Source organism: Eleginops maclovinus, chromosome 24, assembly GCF_036324505.1.
Source record: "Eleginops maclovinus isolate JMC-PN-2008 ecotype Puerto Natales chromosome 24, JC_Emac_rtc_rv5, whole genome shotgun sequence".
NCBI classification, from domain to species: domain Eukaryota; kingdom Metazoa; phylum Chordata; class Actinopteri; order Perciformes; family Eleginopidae; genus Eleginops; species Eleginops maclovinus.
In genome coordinates this window covers 1272846-1288534 of record NC_086372.1, presented here as the reverse complement: position 1 = coordinate 1288534, position 15689 = coordinate 1272846, and the positions used below count along the sequence as shown (strand labels likewise).

General features: G+C 45.4%; 2 protein-coding genes and 7 non-coding genes across 11 annotated transcripts; 8 read left to right on the top strand and 1 right to left on the bottom strand.

Moving 5' to 3' along the window:
* Positions 1-4013: 4013 nt before the first annotated feature.
* trnam-cau (transfer RNA methionine (anticodon CAU)) lies at positions 4014-4086 on the top strand. The gene has a single exon. It is a non-coding gene; the product is annotated as a tRNA-Met (tRNA).
* A 345-nt stretch (positions 4087-4431) lies between these two features.
* Positions 4432-7874, top strand: LOC134861164 (uncharacterized). 3 transcript variants are annotated; one of them, XM_063878192.1, is made up of 6 exons: positions 4432-4733; positions 5621-5767; positions 5890-5976; positions 6473-6948; positions 7075-7402; positions 7509-7874. In XM_063878192.1, the coding sequence occupies exons 1-6, from the start codon at positions 4731-4733 to the stop codon at positions 7872-7874; spliced, it is 1407 nt and encodes a 468-aa protein (XP_063734262.1). In that variant the 5' UTR covers positions 4432-4730. The 3 variants fall into 3 exon arrangements, with proteins under 3 accessions (XP_063734262.1, XP_063734263.1, XP_063734264.1); XM_063878193.1 differs by lacking the exon at positions 4432-4733 and having other exon boundaries at positions 5706-5767; positions 6083-6948; XM_063878194.1 differs by lacking the exon at positions 4432-4733 and having other exon boundaries at positions 5720-5767; positions 6086-6948.
* On the top strand, positions 7849-10509 carry LOC134861166 (uncharacterized). The gene is made up of 5 exons (XM_063878195.1): positions 7849-8305; positions 8420-8629; positions 8741-9138; positions 9239-9343; positions 9452-10509. The coding sequence occupies exons 1-5, from the start codon at positions 8092-8094 to the stop codon at positions 9827-9829; spliced, it is 1305 nt and encodes a 434-aa protein (XP_063734265.1). The 5' UTR covers positions 7849-8091; the 3' UTR covers positions 9830-10509.
* A 200-nt stretch (positions 10510-10709) lies between these two features.
* On the top strand, positions 10710-10784 carry trnak-cuu (transfer RNA lysine (anticodon CUU)). Its single transcript has one exon. It is a non-coding gene; the product is annotated as a tRNA-Lys (tRNA).
* A 526-nt stretch (positions 10785-11310) lies between these two features.
* trnad-guc (transfer RNA aspartic acid (anticodon GUC)) lies at positions 11311-11382 on the bottom strand. Its single transcript has one exon. It is a non-coding gene; the product is annotated as a tRNA-Asp (tRNA).
* Positions 11383-11603: 221 nt separating this feature from the next.
* trnag-gcc (transfer RNA glycine (anticodon GCC)) lies at positions 11604-11674 on the top strand. The gene has a single exon. It is a non-coding gene; the product is annotated as a tRNA-Gly (tRNA).
* A 1441-nt stretch (positions 11675-13115) lies between these two features.
* trnag-gcc (transfer RNA glycine (anticodon GCC)) lies at positions 13116-13186 on the top strand. Its single transcript has one exon. It is a non-coding gene; the product is annotated as a tRNA-Gly (tRNA).
* Positions 13187-13566: 380 nt separating this feature from the next.
* trnag-gcc (transfer RNA glycine (anticodon GCC)) lies at positions 13567-13637 on the top strand. Its single transcript has one exon. It is a non-coding gene; the product is annotated as a tRNA-Gly (tRNA).
* Positions 13638-14652: 1015 nt separating this feature from the next.
* On the top strand, positions 14653-14723 carry trnag-gcc (transfer RNA glycine (anticodon GCC)). Its single transcript has one exon. It is a non-coding gene; the product is annotated as a tRNA-Gly (tRNA).
* The last annotated feature ends 966 nt before the right edge of the window (positions 14724-15689 follow it).

The following is a 15689-nucleotide window of genomic DNA, read 5'->3' as shown; positions in this document are numbered from 1 at the left end:
AAAATAATGCAAGATGATGTTGCAGATTAAAGTTTAATTAAAGCAGAAGTGAACTGTATACATGTTGTATAAAATACAATAAGCTAACGGTTGCTTATTGTATTTATAGTAATATATAGAATTAAAACAGTGATTTTGCAGAATATAGCCACTTATTAGGTGTGGCGTGATGTTTTGCACACGGCACACTTGCTTTCGCGCGCTGTACACGTGAACCCCAGCTCGTGCCTATACTCGGCCTTCTCATTGGTTACTGCTTAATTGTCGCGGAGTCTTCAGATGTCTGTTGACGGCGAGGGGAGGGCAGGATTGGATGTTTTATCCTTAGTTATTAGAGTTGTATTAAATATTTAGTAACAAGTTAAAGTTGTTGTAGCACTGCGAAACACGTTTCAAGGTATACATTGTCGATATTTAGAGCTAATGTCGGGGGAAAACAGGAGTTTTAGAAGGATTTTTAAAACTCCGGACAATTGGATTTAAGACTTTCAAGGCCACAACCACGGCTGGAGGAAAAACGCAGAGAAAAGGTCTCACCTCAAGAAGTTTTTTCGACTTTTCGGTCAGTTTCTTTATTCCTATCACCAAAATGCTTTTGTAAATCTGTTGGTTTTGTGACTTTGTGTGTTTTTTTCGTTTTAAAACTGTATAAGATAGTTTGCTTATTGGGGTCTTTGCTAAGTGGCTAGCAGCTAACTTCAAAGCGAATATGCCACCTGGTGGCTTGAAGATGAATTGACGTTATGTATTACTATATTGAAAGTTGTTTAACTTTACATGGGGTTTGTTTTACCATTTTAACAAATATGAATAATATATTTTGTGGAAATGTAGTGTAATTTAGTCTAAATGGTAGTGGACGGTATGCTATAGGGAATGGGACTGATGTAGTTTTTAAAAGCCCTTGTTAACGTGGGTTCACGGTATTTTCCCTTTTCTTTCACAACATTTGAGCATTTCACGGGTAAATATGTACTTAAATGCCTTATTAGAGTGCCTTCAGACTGCTTTGAAGTTTATTTCTGAATATGTTTGTGTTTTATTATGTACTATTTGCTGGTTAACTTGCAATGGCGACAGGGAATGGGACTGTGACATGTGACGAGTGTGCCCAGGCTCCTTCAAAGTTGCAACATAAATAAGATTAAGAAATAAACAATTAAAAACATTTAAAAAAGCAAAATAGTAGTGTAGAAATAAAATAATGCAAGATGATGTTGCAGATTAAAGTTTAATTAAAGCAGAAGTGAACTGTATACATGTTGTATAAAATACAATAAGCTAACGGTTGCTTATTGTATTTATAGTAATATATAGAATTAAAACGTGATTTTGCAGAATATAGCCACTTATTAGGTGTGGCGTGATGTTTTGCACACGGCACACTTGCTTTCGCGCGCTGTACACGTGAACCCCAGCTCGTGCCCATACTCGGCCTTCTCATTGGTTACTGCTTGATTGTCGGCGGAGTCTTCAGATGTCTGTTGACGGCGAGGGGAGGGCAGGATTGGATGTTTTATCCTTAGTTATTAGAGTTGTATTACATATTTAGTAACAAGTTAAAGTTGTTGTAGCACTGCGAAACACGTTTAAGGTATACATTGTCGATATTTAGAGCTAATGTCGGGGGAAAACAGGAGTTTTAGAAGGATTTTTAAAACTCCGGACAATTGGATTTAAGACTTTCAAGGCCACAACCACGGCTGGAGGAAAAACGCAGAGAAAAGGTCTCAACTCAAGAAGTTTTTCGACTTTTCGGTCAGTTTCTTTATTCCTATCACCAAAATGCTTTTGTAAATATGTTGGTTTTGTGACTTTGTGTTTTTTTCGTTTTAAAACTGTATAAGATAGTTTGCTTATATATAATAATATATAGAATTAAAACATGTGATTTTGCAGAATATAGCCACTTATTAGGTGTGGCGTGATGTTTTGCACACGGCACACTTGCTTTCGCGCGCTGTACACGTGAACCCCAGCGCGTGCCCATACTCGGCCTTCTCATTGGTCGCTTGAGAGTCTTCAGATGTCTGTTGACGGCGAGGGGAGGGCAGGATTGGATGTTTTATCCTTAGTTATTAGAGTTGTATTAAATATTTAGTAACAAGTTAAAGTTGTTGTAGCACTGCGAAACACGTTTCAAGGTATACATTGTCGATATTTAGAGCTAATGTCGGGGGAAAACAGGAGTTTTAGAAGGATTTTTAAAACTCCGGACAATTGGATTTAAGACTTTCAAGGCCACAACCACGGCTGGAGGAAAAACGCAGAGATATGTCTCAACTCAAGAAGTTTTTCGACTTTTCGGTCAGTTTCTTTATTCCTATCACCAAAATGCTTTTGTAAATATGTTGGTTTTGTGACTTTGTGTTTTTTTTCGTTTTAAAACTGTATAAGATAGTTTGCTTATATATAATAATATATAGAATTAAAACATGTGATTTTGCAGAATATAGCCACTTATTAGGTGTGGCGTGATGTTTTGCACACGGCACACTTGCTTTCGCGCGCTGTACACGTGAACCCCAGCGCGTGCCCATACTCGGCCTTCTCATTGGTCGCTTGAGAGTCTTCAGATGTCTGTTGACGGCGAGGGGAGGGCAGGATTGGATGTTTTATCCGCAGTTATTAGAGTTGTATTAAATATTTAGTAACAAGTTAAAGTTGTTGTAGCACTGCGAAACACGTTTCAAGGTATACATTGTCGATATTTAGAGCTAATGTCGGGGGAAAACAGGAGTTTTAGAAGGATTTTTAAAACTCCGGACAATTGGATTTAAGACTTTCAAGGCCACAACCACGGCTGGAGGAAAAACGCAGAGATATGTCTCAACTCAAGAAGTTTTTTCGACTTTTCGGTCAGTTTCTTTATTCCTATCACCAAAATGCTTTTGTAAATATGTTGGTTTTGTGACTTTGTGTTTTTTTCGTTTTAAAACTGTATAAGATAGTTTGCTTATATATAATAATATATAGAATTAAAACATGTGATTTTGCAGAATATAGCCACTTATTAGGTGTGGCGTGATGTTTTGCACACGGCACACTTGCTTTCGCGCGCTGTACACGTGAACCCCAGCGCGTGCCCATACTCGGCCTTCTCATTGGTCGCTTGAGAGTCTTCAGATGTCAGTTGACGGCGAGGGGAGGGCAGGATTGGATGTTTTATCCGCAGTTATTAGAGTTGTATTAAATATTTAGTAACAAGTTAAAGTTGTTGTATGTGTTATTATGTACTATTTGCTGGTTAACTTGCAATGGCGACAGGGAATGGGACTTTGACGTGTGACGAGTGTGCCGTTTTAAAGTTTAATTCTGAACAATTAACTTAATGTGAGTTAAGGTGGCTTTTTTATATATACCGGTTTAGCGAACATAAGGAGCTTTTGTGGCAATTCAGTTTTATATTTGGCATTTTTTACAGAAATTATCGTTTTTTGAGACGGCAGTCTGTACAGGCGCTATCATTGTTTTGGCGCCATCTGGTGGACAATGAGAATAACTACAACTAATGTATTGTGCTGTATATTTAATATGAGGACATTTAGGGATATTGGTTAAGCAATTTTTGAGTCTGATTATATAACCCAATATATAGTCTCATTAGTATTTAATATTCACATTTTTAGTTCATTATGCTGCTTGTTTGCTTATATGACATTGTTTCACTTAATGTTTGAAAAGTGATGCTTCTCATGGTCAAATGTAAAACTTTATTGGCTTTTTATTTAGCATGTCTGTTGATAAATAAATTGTTAAATTGATTATTTTAGCATGATACTTTATTCAAGTATTTGTTTAATATTTATTATCATGTGCTAATGTGAAATTTGAATACCTTTTTACAGCACATTTAGCCTGAGTGTGCCGTTTTAAAGTATTGGTTTAGCAATTATTTGGTGATGTCTGAGTATATAAGTTAATACATAGTGTCATTAGTATTTAATACTCCTGTTTTTATTCATTATACTCCTAGCTGCTATTTAAAGACTTCTTGTTTAGTCACGTTCAGAGCCTCGTTGGCGCAGTAGGCAGCGCGTCAGTCTCATAATCTGAAGGTCGTGAGTTCGAGCCTCACACGGGGCACATGTTTTGTGTAACAACCTAATTTAAGAGTTCTGTTTTATAAAGATAATTGGGTGAGGTTATTTTGTCATACAGCGTTGTTTTATTGAATAATAACCTCTCATGGTTAAGGGAAATGTATGCTGATGCAGATAAAAAGCATTCAGCTTGATGTTGGGTCAGGGGTTATTTTTCCCTGTAGCCGCTGATGTTTTACAGGCCTGTTTACACTGACATAGTGTGGCTTATATGTTTGTTCTTTTAAGCTAAAACAATGTATTTTGTCTCCCTGAGCCATTAAAATGAGTTGCAATATATTAAGAAGCTTTTTCTCTGAAGGTATGGCCCGGCTGGCTCCACCTGGGAAGGGTTAGTCTGTTCTCAGTCCAATGTCAACAGCGAATCGCGTTCGTTCATTTCCAATGTGAGATACAGCCTGTCCCAATCACGTAGCGAGATGACAATGGACCTGGCCAATCACATCGCTACTATCCAATGTGGAGATTGGACCTGGCCAATCACATCGCTACTTTCCAATGTGGAATGGATGACGTACGTTACGCGCCAAAGCAAGCTCAAGCACAGCAAGCACAGCAACGCTCTGCAACAAACGGAAGCCATTGTTTTTTCCGCTTATTCTACTTAGAATCTAGCAGTACGATTCAATGGTAAGTAACTATTCAAATATGTGTCTCCTGCTGAAAAATGCATGTGGGGTTTATTTTAATCAATCACACGAAAGTATCCGATTGTTTTGCTACCTGTGTTACGTTACGTTAAGGCCAGTTTATCCACCATAGCTAACAATCGCTATTGCTAACTTGCTGGTCCATTTCGATTTCGCAGAGGAGATGTTGTACAAGATGCCTGCCAGGGGAATTATCATGCTAAATAGTGTGATTTATAAATAGGATAACGTCATTGTTCTAGCTTGCGTGAACTGGGCATGTGAGCTTTATTTTAATCCATCACACGAAAGTATCCGCGATTGTTTTGCTACCTGTGTTACGTTACGTTTGGCCAGTTTAGCCACCACAGCTTACAATCGCGATTGCTAACTTGCCGGTCAATTTCGTTTTGCAGAGGAGATGTTTGTGAGATTATCATGCCAAATGTGTGATTTATAAATAGGATAACGCCATTGTTCTAGCTAGCGTGAACTGGCATCATATAAGGCGGTATGCCAAGCTTTAGGCTAGCTAATATGTGTCGTTCGTGGTGGTACTTGGAATGTAAACAAACTGACGTTTACGTTACGATCAATAAATGTAATGTTTATAGGCTCAATATTAATATGAATAGAAAAAGCCATGTAAATGTAAACAAACTAACGTTACGAATACGATCTACATAATACCCTCATTATCACTATGACTAGCAAATCATATCAACTACTTCACCTTATCAGAGGTGATCAGACACCCAACATTATTGTAACTTGATTGATTTGATAATGCAGCTGTGTGTGCGCGTTTGTGCTGTAGTGTCACAGTGTATTGTCCAAAGGATGCTCATTGTTTATTGTTGTCCATTTTCATATTCATATTCCCTTTAGATGAGCAACAAGCCTAAAAGCCTCAAGGGCCTGGGGGAAGGACAGTGGATGGCAAGGCTGAGGGCATTTGCCAGCTCAGGGGTTTGGCCTTCTGGAGGCAACAGACCAGCCCCTAGGCAGCGGAAGTGGTATGCCCTCTATCAGAAGGTAAAATATGGCAATACATAATGATGACTTGAAAAATATACCCTACAATAGTGCAGATACTATGAATAAAGCAAATGACTGTACTACCTACCCCAGACTAAACACAGTACTGATTGTTTCAGATTGAGAATTGCCCCATGCAGGTCCGTGGACAGTCCACTCTGTTTGGAGGGTCAGTGGCCTGTAACTGTGGCTTTCACGGTGCTAAGGTAAGGTGATCTATGTTTAAATGATGTATCGTTATGATTAATCTGGCATCTCATGTCTGCTGCAATGCTGTAGCTGTTATCTCATAACACAATGCTGTTGCTTTAGCAGCCCACCACTCAGCCTCCTGCCGCTGCCTCACAGTCTGCTGCTGTGGCCCCTGGTGCAACGGCTGCTGTGCCACCGTCACAGTCTGCTGCTGTGGTCTCGGACCCTGGTGCAACGGCTGGTGCAACGGCTGGGAGCTACAGCTATTAGACAAGATGGTTGAAGCCAACCTAATTAACATCTATATAGTCATACCTGGCCATCTCCCTTTGGTCAAGCGCACTCCTTACACTGACCTCCAGACATACCTTTATTTCTAATGTGTTGTGTAGGTTATGCTTAGTGTAGCCTTTATTTATGCCATACATTAATAATGTGTTGTGTAGGTTATGCTTAGTGTAGCCTTTATGTATGCCATACATTACTACATTATTGTTGTCTTCTAAACAGGATGCACCTGGAGGAGTTCAGCTGGCCACTGCGGGGGCTGCAGCTTCGGTGTGGTTGCCAGCAGAGATGTATAAAAACATCCCTGTCCAAGACCAGAGGTGGATTTCAAACGCCATCTTCCACTCTGGCAAACTGCGGCAAGACCTGAAGCTGTGGTACGAGCCCCCTGCCCCAGCCCTCATCTACCACCAGACACCGACACCAGACCGCTTCTTAAACCACAGGCTGATGGTGTGGATGCCCTACCACCTGTGGAAGGTGAGGGTAACCTGCCCTGAGTGTGGGAAGCAGCTGACGGGGTACGGTGTCCACAAGAGGGCTCGGAAGGTCCTGGACATCGACAGGTATTACCTGATGGTGACAGAGACACTCGGGTGCACTGTGTGTTCTGTGAACTACCTGTCCACCTCCGAGACTGTCCGGAATCAGCTGGACCTGCCGCACCAGAAAATGTTCCGGATGATCCTGACCCGCCAGTGAGTAAATGGAACTCTGCTGTCACATTCAACTGTTGTTTCGCCGGCTGCGTATGATAGCCTTTACATGACTGTAATGACCCTCCCTTTAATGCGTAACTAATTGGAGCTACATGTTCATTTCAGGTACGCCTGTGACATCCGTGTCATTCGCCTGCTGCGTGAACGGACTCTCGGGAACAGTCCAGCACGTCTGGTGAAGCAGCTGAAGGAGAACCATGGGGAGGAATGGCTGAACAGGTTGGCACACTATCTTGGGGAGTGTGCTGAGTTTGTTGGCCGGCCAAGCCTCTTCCCAGTGGTGTGCCAGGATCCCCCAGAGCCCATTGATGTGCCCACCAGTCGCTGGCTGCTGACGGTCTATGGCAGGGACATCCTCTCTCGCCTGGACCATATTAAAGCCAGCATCACATCAACGTTTGGCTCCATCTTAAAGATGGACTCAACCAAACAGGTAATAATAATACATGTGTACAGTGTAGTTAATCTATATACTCTTGCTCCTGTAGATTTCCTCAAATTTTACAGATTTTTTTAACATCGCTATTGTGAAATTCCAGATCACAAAGAAGCTGGCTGGCCATGCCAAGGGGACTGGTCTCTGGGTCACCTCCATTGGGAACGAGGTTGGCCAGATCGTGACCAGTGTGGTGACAGTGCAGGAGGGGCCAGGACTGGACAGGATGGTGGCAGGAGTGATGGAGCGGTACCGCCTTGCAGCTGTCGCACCCCCACTGCTGCTGTATGTGGACTGTAACTGCTGCATCAGTGAGGGGTCCACCACGCTGCAGAACAGGTTTGGGGAGTGGCCAGACCTCCAAATACGGCTGGACATCTGGCACTTCATGCGGAGGCTGGCTGTGTACCACCGACGCCCATCCCCTCTACCCCACCTTCATGAGCTACCTCTCTGCCTGCATTTTTGAGTGGGATGCAGGGGACCTCTCTCTGTTGCATCAGGCAAAGAGAGAGCAGCTCAGGCAGGAAGGTGTGCCAGCCATTACTGATGCTGCGGTGGATGCCAGGATCAGTAAGAGGGAGCTGAGCCAGTACTGCCGCAGGAGGACGCGCGGCGTGGAGGCCACCATCAGCCTCATTGGGCGGCTGCTGCAGCAACTGGGCGGGACCAATGGGAATGACCTGATGGGGGTGCCACTGCTGGACCAGGTGCGCATGGAGCACATCTGGCGTGTGCAGCAACGCCACGTCAGCTGCATCCAGGACCTGCCTGGTGTGCAGCTCTACACCGAGACCGGCACCATCAGGAAGGGAGGTGTGGTCCTCACCAGCTACCGCTGTGCCAGGGGGTCCACATCCCTGGAGTCCTTCCACTGCCACCTGAACAGGTTCATTCCAGGTTGGTGTCTCCCTTATGTATATAAGCAGTCACTATGCTCTTTTATGAAAGCACTCATTAGATTGGAAAGCTAGACCTTTTTAATTGACTATTAATATTTCATTGTTTTCACAGGAACCAGTGCAAATGCGCTGAATTTTCAGCTCTACCTCCTGGAAGGCCTGAACAGGTGGAACCAGGACCGGGGGGCGGCGGCGGTGACCAGCAGGCCATCGTCTCTGCTCACCTACTCCGGGGATGTGACCCAGAGCGTCAACACCAACAACATAAAGGTGTTTGGCCGGGCATATGTGCCAAACTTCAGGCCACCCTCCAAATACACCGGTATGCTAATGTAATGATATCTGTCTACCTAGTGTATATGCTTGACATCATACATGACATTAATGTTTATTAATTATGTGTGCATGCTTGTTTATCTGTTCTTTTTCATAGGAGAGCTGCTTGGTGTTGACTACCTCCTAAGTCAGACTGGGCAGCCCCTGAAGGTCAACCCTGACGCAGAGGAGACGGAGGACATGCTGGAGGATGTGGAGGGGGGTGAGGAAGTGGACGAGGGCATTGAGGAAGACCATATACCTGACCTCATGGTGCCAGGTCTCCTTGATAACCCAACACAGCCTATCTTCTCTCTGGCTGCTCCCTCCTCCGTGGCTGCTGCCTCCTCCCAGCCTGCTGCCTCCTCCCAGCCTGCTCCCTCCTCCCTGGCTGCTGTCTCCTCCCTGGCTGCTCCCTCCTCCCTGGCTGCTGCCTCCTCCATGGCTGCTGCTGCCTCCTGCATGGCCGCTCCCATCCAGCCTGCTGCCTCCTCCCTGGCTGCAGATGTGTCTGGGGTATGTTAAAGCATATTTATTTGATAATAAATAACATCACGTGTCTTTGTTTTGTCCACACTTCACTGATCTCATATTTCTGATCCCTGTTTTTTACCAGGCCGTGGATGAGTCCGGCATGCCAGGCATGGACAGGGTGGACAGGCTGGCAAAATGCCTCGTGGAGCTGCGCAACCAGCCACTACTAACACTCAGCAACCAGCAGGTTAGGAACTCTTATTGTTTTGTTTTTCTCCTCTGTTCCCTGACACATGTCCGCACTTCAATGTTTTTGTTTTCTCATGTGCTGTTCTCTCTATGTTGTCTTTCTCAGGTGGACAATATTGTCGGCCTCTGGCAGGAACTGCTTCCCTACGACCAGCAGCGGGTGGTCTTTGCCGCAAGACACCAGACCAAGCTGGCCACGGGGAGGTTCAGGAGTCCTAAGAAGAGGCAGGAGTTCACGCCGGGGGTGGAGAGCGTAAAGAGGCATGCCCTCACCACCTCTGCCCCAATTGCCCAGTGGCCAGACTGTTGCCGGCTCGTGGAGAGCATCTTCGTTAGGCTCTGTGCCATCCACCGCGGTCCCAAGAAGAAGGGGACTGGCACAGTGTCTAGGTTTGACCTCGTCCTGGAGGACTACCGCCAGATCAGGCGGCGTATTCTGGGTCCGAGGTCATGCCGAAGACCTCCATGCAGCTGGTGGACGTGAGCCACACCACCCTGGTCCAGTGGAACAGCAAGAGGGTGCAGAGGCAGGAGACTGCGGTGGTCATGCAGGGGCTGGACCTGCCCAGTCGACTGTCTGTGGCGGCTGACCCTCTCCCCACAGCCAAAACGCGGGCCGTGTCTGCACCCCCCCAATCTGGCCCGGCTCACCAGTACCACCTGCCCAGCAGCACCGTGGGCCAAGCGAGGAGAAAGACCACACACACACACACACCCGCAGTCGCCACACACACACACACCCGCAGTCGCCACACACACACCCGCAGTCGCCACACACACACCCGCAGTCGCCACACACACACACACACCCGCCACACCTGTGGCTGTGAGGCCACGTACTCCTCGGCAGCTCTTCCCTGCTCCAGCTCCAGCTCCAAGTTCATCTCCGAAGCTGATGCTGCTGGGACCAGTAGGTGCTCAGGTGCCTGTCCTGATGGCTGCCCCACAGGCCCTGAGCTACAGCCTCATGCCTCCTCCTCCTCCTCCTCCTCCTCCTGCTCCTCCAGTCCGCAAACTGACCCGCAGGGTACTACACAACACCTGTAAGCAGTGTAAGGAGTTTAGGACGGCAGAGACTGGACACAGCCAGTATAAAGGAAAGGTGTACTGCCCAAACATTGAAACTGTCCCAAAAGAACAGTGGCTGGAGGACATGAAGAAAAAAAAAAAAGTGTGATTCATATATTGTTCATATATGATATTGTAATAAAAGTTTGCTTGATAAAAAAATATATGCTTCACTGTCTCCTTTTCTCTCCTTTCCTCCTCTTTTTCTCCTTTTTTCTTCTTTTTTCTCCTTTTTCTCCCTTTTTTTTTCTTCCCCCTCCTCTTCCTTTTTTCCCCCCCCTTAACAGACTATTGTTCCCCAGCTTTGGCGCAGTCGGTAGAGCATGAGACTCTTAATCTCAGGGTCGTGGGTTCGAGCCCCACGTTGGGCGAGGTACTTTTCTTATTTGGATATATACATATATATTTGTGACTACCTATCATTTTAACCCTTTCAAACATCAGCAATCACTGTAACTGAATAACTGACTGTTTGCAACCTCCACATGCATTGGAAAGGTGTAGGAGAAAGTACACAGCCCAAGAAGACACCAGTCCTCGTTTGATCCTCATCAAAGCAGGTAAGAGTACCCTCCACAACCACACTTTTTTTTTTCATGATGAAAGTTATTGATTGGATAATGGCCTTTATTGATGAAAATAAATATATTTTAGATTGTGTCACTGGCAAAATATGCAGTGCATGACATTTTAAAGATGCAATGGTTAAGTGTAGCAGCATACTATAGATAACAATATACAATAATACTCAAGGCGGTGTGATTCTTACTGTGCAACCACTGTAACTGAAGAACTAAGGTGGTTTTGTCTTCATTTGGGTGGTGAAATGAACTAATGAAATATTTTTGCACTGAATGACTTTCATTCTGTTTACTACAAAAGCAAAAAACATACAAACTCCCCGTCGGGGAATTGAACCCCGGTCTCCCGCGTGACAGGCGGGGATACTGACCACTATACTAACGAGGAGATGTTGATATTTATGACTCCTCCGATTTAATACGAAGCATTGCCAATTCTTGTTCAAGCAGAATACTTGGTTTCCGTTTTAAGGCCTCTTGCTGAAGACCGTCACTTCGTTACAGCTCATCTGGGTTGGATTTATCTCCTAGAATACCAGTCGTAAGACTTTGCTCTGTCGGGTCTCGAGTAATGATAAATCAATATGGTGTGAACTATGAATTATGTAGGCATTGGTGGTTCAGTGGTAGAATTCTCGCCTGCCACGCGGGAGGCCCGGGTTCGATTCCCGGCCAATGCATCATCCCTTTTATTTTTACATATATATATTTTGGCGACTGTGTATCATTTTAACCCTTTCAAACTTCAGCAATCACTGTAACTGAATAACTGACAGTTTTGCTTAATTTTCAGCAACCTCCACATGCATCGGAAAGGTGTAGGAGAAAGTACACAGCCCAAGAAGACACCAGTCCTTGTTTGATCCCCATCAAAGCAGGTAAGAGTAGCCTCCACAACCGCACTTTGTTTTTCATGATGAAAGTTATTGATTGGATTAGGGCCTTTATTGATGAATACAAATATATTTTAGGTTGTGTCGCTGTAAAAATATGCAGTGCATGACATTTTAAAGATGGAATTGTTAAGTGTAGCGGCATACTATATATATATATATATATATATATATATATATATATATACATACACATACAATATACAAAAATACTCAAGGCGGTGTGATTCTTACTGTGCAATCACTGTAACTGAAGAACTGAGGCGGTTATGTCTTCATTTTCAGCAGCCACTACACACATCGGAAAGGTCTAGGAAAGACATCAGTCCTCGCCTGATCCCCATCAAGTAGGTAGGACAAAGCGTAGCCTACACACCCTTAATATAATGCCGGGACATGTTAATGCAAAAATAATTGTGTCAGTTGTAGAGGTCCTATCACAGCACTCACCTTCATGTTTATGGACCGCATTCATTCACTTTAAATAATAAATGTTTTATATAAGTCAGATAATTAAGAACTTTTGCATTTAAGAAATACTTCAGTAGCAATAAATGACGCTATAGTGGACAGAAATATGTAGGAATGATTTTTTATGTAACATTTTGACATTTGGGTCAGACGAGAATTACTGCCCCAAAAGGCAGAGGTGAAAAAAAGAAGAAATTGGATGGATGAGCATTACGAATAGTTTTAATCGGTTAACCAGGCACGAAAGCTCTTGCGAGACGTTTCATTTTCACACCTAAAGGTAAGTCAATGGACGAGCGAATCGGTTTCGTTTAACTCTTAATGCGCAAAGGTCATTAGATGGCTGAAGATAAACAGAAGACCTTCCATTTTAAAACCTAAAGGTAAGACGATGGATGAGCACTGGCAGGTAAGTTTTAATCAATTTATCAGCATTTTAAAACCATGCATTTAACCTATGAGTTGTTCAGGGTAGCCGTCCGTCCAACGAGTTAATGGCAAACTGGGAGAGAAGACGGAAAGAAGAATGAAGGGGAGAGACAAGTTAGCGGCAGACAGGGAGAGAAGACAGAAAAAACAGTGAGGAGAGAGACTGATGTGCTTTTCATGGATTGGCCATAATAGACACCATGTTCATACATAACGATGCTCATAAGTGCACCAGGGCAACCTAGGCTAGAATACCAATCCTAAGACTTTGCTCTGTCGGCTCTCGAGTATTGCTAAAAGATTATGGTGTGAACTGTGACTTATGTAGGCATTGGTGGTTCAGTGGTAGAATTCTCGCCTGCCACGCGGGAGGCCCGGGTTCGATTCCCGGCCAATGCATCATCCCTTTTATTTCGACATATATATCTTTTTGGGACTGCGTATCATTTTAACCCTTTCAAACATCAGCAATCACTGTAACTGAATAACTGACTGTTTGCAAGCGCGAAAAACCCTCTTATGTAAGCATGGGTGGTTCAGTGGTAGAATTCTCGCCTGCCCAACACGTCCACTGTGTCTCTTTTCCGTCAAACAACAGATCAACCCACTCACAGGCTGGACAGGAGGAAGACAAATATGTAGGACCTTGGAATATCAACTTCCATAATCAACGGGTTCCTTAGGATGCGTGGAACAGGAACAGAAATGTGCAGTCTCCGCCAGGAATCGAACCCTAGGATGAATTTCTTTTTCGGAGCGCGAAAAAGCCTCTTATGTAAGCATTGGTGGTTCAGTGGTAGAATTCTCGCCTGCCACGCGGGAGGCCCGGGTTCGATTCCCGGCCAATGCACTTCCTTTACGTCATAAAGCCGATGTGTTACCAGATTCACGTACTTCCTTGACCTGTGTGGACAAGATGCAAACCGTCAAGTCTGACCTGGGAATCTCAAGTGCCACGAATGAGTCCTTCCTCCACTGTGTCTCTGTTCCGTTAAGCAATGTGGATCCAACGCAGCACCGCAGACCTGTGACAGTCACTCCTCCCTGCTCAACAACCTCAACGGCTTCTTTGCACGCTTCTTTGCACAGAACAACTCAACTGCGCAGAAAACCACCCACCCCCCCGCCGACGACCAGGCTCTGTGTCTGTCCCAGGCCAGTGTGATGAGCACACTGCTGAGGATTAAAAACAGATACATGGATGAATTTTTGTCATAATCAAAGGGTTCCTTAGGATGCGTGGAACAGGAACAGAAATGTGCAGTCTCCGCCAGGAATCGAACCCTAGGATGAATTTCGCACACAGTTACCAGATTCACATACTTCCTCGTACCCTGCCCAGGCCACCTTGGGCTCGCTGGAGTCCCTATACAGCATGACAGCAGGGACTCACGGAGCCTGTGGCAGGGTACTAGGACCATAACAGACTACAAACTACCACCGCAGACCTGTGACAGTCACACCTCCCTGCTCAACAACCTCAACGGCTTCGAAGCACGCTTCGATGCACAAAACAACACAACTGCGCAGAAAACCACCCACCCCCCCGCCGACGACCAGACTCTGTGTCTGTCCCCAGCCAGTGTGATGAGCACACTGCTGATGATTAATAGCCGCAAGGCTGCGGGACCTGACAACATTCCTGGTCGTGTGCTGAGGGACTGCGCAGAGGTCAAAACAACGGATCAACCCACTCACAGGCTGGACAGGAGGAAGACAAATATGTAGGACCTTGGAATATCAACTTCCATAATCAACGGGTTCCTTAGGATGCGTGGAACAGGAACAGAAATGTGCAGTCTCCGCCAGGAATCGAACCCTAGGATGAATTTCTTTTTCGGAGCGCGAAAAAGCCTCTTATGTAAGCATTGGTGGTTCAGTGGTAGAATTCTCGCCTGCCACGCGGGAGGCCCGGGTTCGATTCCCGGCCAATGCACTTCCTTTACGTCATAAAGCCGATGTGTTACCAGATTCACGTACTTCCTTGACCTGTGTGGACAAGATGCAAACCGCCAAGTCTGACCTGGGAATCTCAAGTGCCACGAATGAGTCCTTCCTCCACTGTGTCTCTGTTCCGTTAAGCAATGTGGATCCAACGCAGCACCGCAGACCTGTGACAGTCACACCTCCCTGCTCAACAACCTCAACGGCTTCTTTGCACGCTTCTTTGCACAGAACAACTCAACTGCGCAGAAAACCACCCACCCCCCCGCCGACGACCAGGCTCTGTGTCTGTCCCCAGCCAGTGTGATGAGCACACTGCTGAGGATTAAAAACAGATACATGGATGAATTTTTGTCATGGCTCGCCCACGTGATACGAGTCCTTGCCAATGAAACCAGGTGAGGAGGGAGCTGCAGACCTCAATGCAGTTCCCTTACGTCGTAAAGCTGATGTGTTACCAGATTCACATACTTCCTCGTACCCTGCCCAGGCCACATTGTGCTCGCTGGAGTCCCTATACAGCATGACAGCAGGGACTCACGGAGCCTGTGGCAGGGTACTAGGACCATAACAGACTACAAACTACCACCGCAGACCTGTGCCAGTCACACCTCCCTGCTCAACAACCTCAACGGCTTCGAAGCACGCTTCGATGCACAAAACAACACAACTGCGCAGAAAACCACCCACCCCCCCGCCGACGACCAGACTCTGTGTCTGTCCCCAGCCAGTGTGATGAGCACACTGCTGATGATTAATAGCCGCAAGGCTGCGGGACCTGACAACATTCCTGGTCGTGTGCTGAGGGACTGCGCAGAGGTCAAAACAACGGATCAACCCACTCACAGGCTGGACAGGAGGAAGACAAATATGTAGGACCTTGGAATATCAACTTCCATAATCAACGGGTTCCTTAGGATGCGTGGAACAGGAACAGAAATGTGCAGTCTCCGCCAGG